General features: G+C 37.2%; 1 protein-coding gene across 2 annotated transcripts; it reads left to right on the top strand.

Moving 5' to 3' along the window:
* Positions 1–551: 551 nt before the first annotated feature.
* Positions 552–4655, top strand: LOC137731617 (uncharacterized). 2 transcript variants are annotated; one of them, XM_068470774.1, is made up of 7 exons: positions 552–1019; positions 1291–1427; positions 1739–1788; positions 1884–2443; positions 3408–3488; positions 3928–3990; positions 4320–4655. In XM_068470774.1, the coding sequence occupies exons 1-7, from the start codon at positions 966–968 to the stop codon at positions 4389–4391; spliced, it is 1017 nt and encodes a 338-aa protein (XP_068326875.1). In that variant the 5' UTR covers positions 552–965; the 3' UTR covers positions 4392–4655. The 2 variants fall into 2 exon arrangements, with proteins under 2 accessions (XP_068326875.1, XP_068326877.1); XM_068470776.1 differs by having other exon boundaries at positions 1739–1755.
* Positions 4656–6285: the final 1630 nt, after the last annotated feature.

Consider the following 6285-nt stretch of genomic DNA (forward strand, 5'->3'; position numbering starts at 1 on the left):
CCTTAGCATTTCTCACATTACCAAATGATCATTTGATGTGCACTTTTTCATAATCGATAAGAAATTAATTAAGCACTGGTAAATTTGCAATCAAGTGGTTTAAATAAGGTTAAGAACAATATTACTTCATTGAATGCCAATTAAAATGCCAAAAGGCGTCCTATAAAAATAAATTTTCAGAAGGCAATTCAACGGCCAGATGTACTACTACAAAAAATTCTCGTTTCATGGAAGATGTTCTTCATGCCAAGAGGTACCCCAACATTGAAGTTCCTCCTAGTAATTGGGCCGTCTTTTGACTTCGAGTTGGGCCTTGTATGTGTATGATGGGCCTTTTATTCATAATGCCCGATGAGACTCTCGATCTTTAACACATACTTAACGTAAATAGTATCGTTTGTTAAAAAAAAATTAACAAAAGAAAGATAATTATTTATTATTTACCAAAGTAAACATGGTCCTTTGACTCCTTTCCTTACATTTCGTGCTTATTTGTATATAATCTTTTTGAGTTTTTAATTTTCGGCCTTTCATTTGAAAAAGGGGTCAAAAGTCAAAACACTGAAAAAGGTCGTTCTGATTTGCGGAAGGAAAGCTTGAGAATTTGAGTGCGTCCGGTAATCTGACGGCTCGTATTGGCCGATCGAAAAACACCAATCTCTCTCTTTCTGGTCTTCGCAACTCCGGCCTTTTGATATTCCTCCGCAACGCTGCGTCATCGTTTTCCTTCGTTTCGAAGTTTCGACCCCGAAATCACCAATCTCCCTCTCTCTCTCTCTCTCTCTCTCTCTCTCTAACCCTAAGTGCTCCCCAGAAGTCACAGACAAGCAGGCGCGTATCAATCAATCTCCTCGAGCTTCTCTTTGGCTGGCATCGGCTACCGGATTAGGGTTTCTGCGGCGGTGATGCCTGGCAGTAAAGGCTTGATTAGCTGATTGATTTCCTAGGGTTTCTGATTCGAAACTATGTCAGGGAATTCGAGGGGTCGAGTCACCATCACGCTTGGGCGCGGTGGCCAGGTATCCAATTTCTCATTTTCTCCTACATAAGTTTGAGAAGTATACATATATTTATATATGTATATATATTTTTTCATTTGGGTTCTCCTTAGAACTAAATAAGCATACTTTTTTAGTTAATGAAAATAAACTTGAAGTGGGGGAATTGAATTTTATGCATTTAGTTGTATTTACTCGATTATATTTCAACAACTGCTAAGAATGTTGGATTTTGCTTTTTCCTGGTTTTGGTGTCCTTGAAAGTTCGTTGACTTATATCACCATTTGACAGGTAGTGAAGAGGTCTGTTTCGGGGTCTTCATTAACTGATTCCATACCCGTGGCTGGGACCAAGCGGTCTGTTAGAGATAGGTTAGGAAGTAATGTAGACGGTTCTTTGTCGCATGGAAGCTTACACAACAATAAACGGTATGCCCTTCGCTACTTCGAAAATCATATTTTATCCGCTGTGGAAAAGCTGCTGTTTTGCTGAATAAAGTCATGTCTGACTTAGTGCTTCTGTTCCTAGTAGATTGCACTATTGATATGAAATCGAATAACTTGACTATCGAGTTATATGGAGATATTGGTATGTCGCAAAATATGTATATGAGTGTTAAAAACAGAACCAAATGGATTTGATATGTAATTGGTTCTTACATCCTATGTGCCAGAAATTCCTTAAAGAAGTCACAGTCATGTCTAAAATAATATATTGTTTTATTTTACCCTTTTTGCAGCCAGCGAGGAGACAATGGTAGGTCAAGTTTGAATTTCAATGGTTACGATGGTAATGAGCTTACTCTGAAGAAATTGAAATATTGCTGCATTACCGCATTTCTGAATTAATTTCCATTTTCTAATCTCTACCTTTAAATCTCCAAGATGCACACATTGGTAAAGGTGATCTTCGATTTAAACTCATGCAAAAAAATGCATTTAGACGAGCTCAGAGTGATGACGGTCAGAGGCATGGGGACCTTCGTGAGAAGCTTTCAAAGGCAGTTCAGCGCCCTGTCACTGTCCATGACTCACGTCAGCACCTTCCTGAAATAAAAGAGACTAGCTTTATACGTCGAATTCCTTCTTCAAGGGCAGATGATTTGCCTCATGTGGACTCGTTAAGAAACTCTTATTCCCCTTGGACTCTGGACCATTTAAGACGAAGATCCCCAGATAGAGTTGTAGTCACTTCTAGGGGTCTCTCCTCTCCGAGGAATCCCAAAGAATTGGAGAGAAGGCCACTAAGCAGGGCATTTGATGATGTCAGATTGGATCCATATATGAGGAAAGATGTTCCCGGTGCTACAAGGCCTGCAAGTAGTGCTCCTTTCATGTCCAGTTCTCCATTGCCTCATGTGTCTGCGAAACCTGTGGCCCCACCCCCACCCCACTTGAGTCAAATTCCTCCACTGAGCAGCATTGTACAGAAAAGTTCATATGCGGTACATGTTACTTGCCTTTTGCTATCTGCTTTGCTTGTATATCCAAATATGATTTGCATTTGTAGCTCTATGTAAAAGTAACTGAATGGAAGGTCTAATCATAAACTCATTAAACTTGTTTATGCTTTAGGTCCAGTTTGTGTTTCCACAAATGCTGATCTTACCGTCATTTTCATGCCTACTGCTCCCTCACCCCCACCCCCACCCCCATCACACAATTAGAACCATATCTATCTTTCGTGATGCAAAAAACATGCCTTGTCTGCATGATAAAGAAAACCGTATGCTGCCTTCAAAGTTCTGGAATTAGGAAAGGCAGTTCCTCAAGATTAGATAGATTAAGTGTTAAAACAGAGGCCGTTAACTCAATTTCTTGCTGAAATTAGATAATTGTTTTTGGAGAGGTAAGTTTGAGATACAAACCTACAAAAAGTTGGTGCTGTTTTCTAAAAATTGGTCCATCTACACAAAAGTTATTTATTAGTTTACGGTATGAAGTGCTGACAAAACTACTTAGGGGGCGAAATGGAATTTGTTAGTTCTTGCCCTTATGTTGCCCACATTTGGAGGATGAGTAATCATTGCATGTGATTTTAGATGTAGAGGTCCATTCAGATCGTAGCAGATGCCAGTTTTACTAGTTTGTGGTAGGTTCTACAAAACCACCAAAATTATAAATGGATAGGCTAGTTTTTGGGGGCATACTTCTAAAATATTCACCAGTGGTTGTAAGGTTAAAATTTTTAAGGACGTGAGAAATTTCACCATGCTTGTGCCTCACCTGTGTCTGGCAGCTTTTTGTTTAGCCTTGGTTCTTGGAAGTAAAAGGAGATTAAGTACTTTTCCATGGTTGTATTTGAATGTTTTTATGCTTTATAATTATAATTACGTAGTGTTTCAACTTTGGATTAATAACCACCTCAGTTATGGGTTTACAAATTCTCTGTGTGTTTGGTGTTTGCAGGGTGATGAACAGCAGACTGTAGATGGCTTGCTACATACGCTGGGATTGGGAAAATATGCCATTATTTTTAAGGCTGAGGAAGTATGTTGCTTCGTATCTTTGTTTTTTTTTCATGTCAGTGTGCATAATTATTCCTTGGGCTACATTAAACCTGAAATTCTTGAGCATTTGGCCTGTAGTTTTATAATTTATCTAATGCATTTTTTCGGTTCCTAAGTTTATAGACTGTATTGCATACAGAACAACCTTGATGAATTCTTTCTATCTTTTTCTGTTTCTTGGGCATCACATTTTTTATGCATAGCGCCACTCATTTGAGGTGTGGTGGTGTTTAAGCATTGTTTCTAAACCATATTAGTGAAACAGCACGTGCTTCTCAAATAATATTTGAAAGCGGTTTAATCTTTGTCAGACTTGCCCAGATAGCTAAATTTTGGAGTTTTGGTGCTTGCGTGGCCATAAATAAGTTACTGGCTTTGCTCTGATTGAGCTTATAATTGATATATCTGATCTTACGCAGATTGATATGACCGCATTGAAGCAGATGGGAGAAAATGATCTCAAAGAGCTGGGAATACCTATGGTACTTGCCCTTTCCCCCTTTTGTTTTTTCTTGTTAGTTTGCTTTACTAATGATGTCCAACTTAGGTGTTTTATCCTACTTGATTAGTGTGCACAGTAGAGCATTGTGTTGCATGCATTCTAACATCTGGGGAAGTGTCTTTTGTGGTACTTGTTCAAGTCCCCACTTTTATGTGGATCAATCTGGCACCTCGTCAGCAGAGTGCGTGTTGCCTTGTGACCTTTGGATGTGGTTGTGAATGTATTAGCGTTTCTGATTTTAGAATACAGAGTTAACCTGCTCGACATACGGTGTATTGTTGGTTCTCATGAAGATTGATTTTGTTGCAGGGACCTAGGAAGAAGCTTCTTCTTGCTCTCCTGCCTCGTTCCAAGCGGCCTCCAGCGACAAATGTACATTGAAAACCAAGATATCTTGGGGCCATCGGTTACTATTCGGTGATCGAAAGCGCATGTTAGAAAGCCCCTTTTTATGAAATGATCAGCGTGTACTTGCTCTAGTCGGGGTGTCATATTTGCCCTTCAACCAGTTGTCGCATTTTTAAATTAGAGATCGTTATTGGTTTATAGTAATTGTAGCAAATTTTTGAGATGTAGAATGATTTATCGCTTGTTCTAAAACTTTTCCCTCCAAATGGTAAGGCAAATAAGAAAGGCTTTTAATTATTTTAGTATTTGTTTATATTTTGCTTATTTCAATAATTATATAATTTGCAAGTGGTTATTTACCACAGTAGTGGAAAAGTGCTAAGCTTTTTCATGATGCGGGGGTTTAAATTATGTGGCAGTTAATTTAACATTTAATCTAATAAAATTCGTCGTTTTGACAAAAAAAAAATTGTATGATTCATTTTCAAGTTCTAAGGACCGTGAAGCATTTGGTTTTGATTAAAATAATGGTACCATAGTGTTAGTTCTTGTATGATGGCGTGAAATCAAATCTTATTAGTGATTAATTAATATTTAATTTAACAAAATTTATCGTTTGAAAATAAAAAAAATATAATTCAATTTCAAGTTCTAAGGAGCATGAATCATATGGTTTTGATTAAAATAATGATGGGACCCGATTTGTCTAAGCAGTTTCAACAAGGCAATAATTGAAACTCCATCAGGCTATTTTGCCTAGGCATTTGCCTAGTTCCTCGTATGGTAGATTGGTGTACGTGGTGCAGCAAAATGGAAATGCCTAGTCATTGCCTAGGCCTTTGGAGATGCTGTGAATCGGGTGGGATCGGTCGTGGGTGGATGGGACCAAATACAGAGGCAGATTCTCTGCACTCTTACTTCTCATAACTCACATCTTTTTATTGTCTGTGCGGTCACAGTTAAATCACGTTAATATTTTATATTAATTTTTTTATAGACATAATAAGATAAAAAATAATAGTAATATAAAATATTGACGTAGGTTAACCGTGATCGTACAAACAGAAAGAGATGAGAATGTATGAGAAGTAAGAGGGCATAGAATCTACCTCAACCAAATGCATGGGTCACTTTGTGATTCGATAGACGGATATTAAAATTGCGGGATACAATAAAACAGCATGTTTGAGACTTGCTTTTATTTTGGGATTACATTTCCCTTGACTCCGTTACATAATACATACGATAATAAACCGCCTTGTAAGAGTTTATTAGGGACTACTTATGTTATACTGACCAAAAAAAGGGATTACTTATATTATAAATACTTGCGCTCATAAGTTGGTTTTACTATAAAGTAGTATACTAATTACGTCGAAATTTTTATTAAATTCAAGTGCTTTTTTTTAAAAAAAAAAAACCTTAAGATGACCTTCCTAGAAACCGTTTCTATGCCTCTGTGCACTTTTAACTTTAAATGACATACGTTGTTAGAAATAGTTTTCTATCGTAATCATACATATACATACCAAGCACCAGGAAGTTGAACGTGTAATAGTAAAAGAGTGATTGCGTATATATATGTAAGACTTCAGCTCTACCAAGCTAGCTATGTGCCTAAACATAGTATTTCAGATCAATATTTGGATTCGGATAATCTGCACTCTGCGGCTGAAAAATGGCAAGAAGTCAGCGTTATATTACTCTAAAAGCATATTTTAAAAAACAAATTCAATAAAGGAATGTAAAAAAATCATATATATGAAGTTTCTTCTGTCACTCTCAGTACTAGATTTTCTTCAAGCAAACCCTAGTTCAAATTTAACTAGGAATACAAATTAATAGTTTAAAATGATAAAGGCATGTGCATTGTGCAGTGACTCCACTTATATGAAGATAAGTTTTCCCCCACCCTCTTTCCTTGAAA

The sequence above is a fragment of the Pyrus communis genome, chromosome 4 (assembly GCF_963583255.1).
Source record: "Pyrus communis chromosome 4, drPyrComm1.1, whole genome shotgun sequence".
NCBI classification, from domain to species: domain Eukaryota; kingdom Viridiplantae; phylum Streptophyta; class Magnoliopsida; order Rosales; family Rosaceae; genus Pyrus; species Pyrus communis.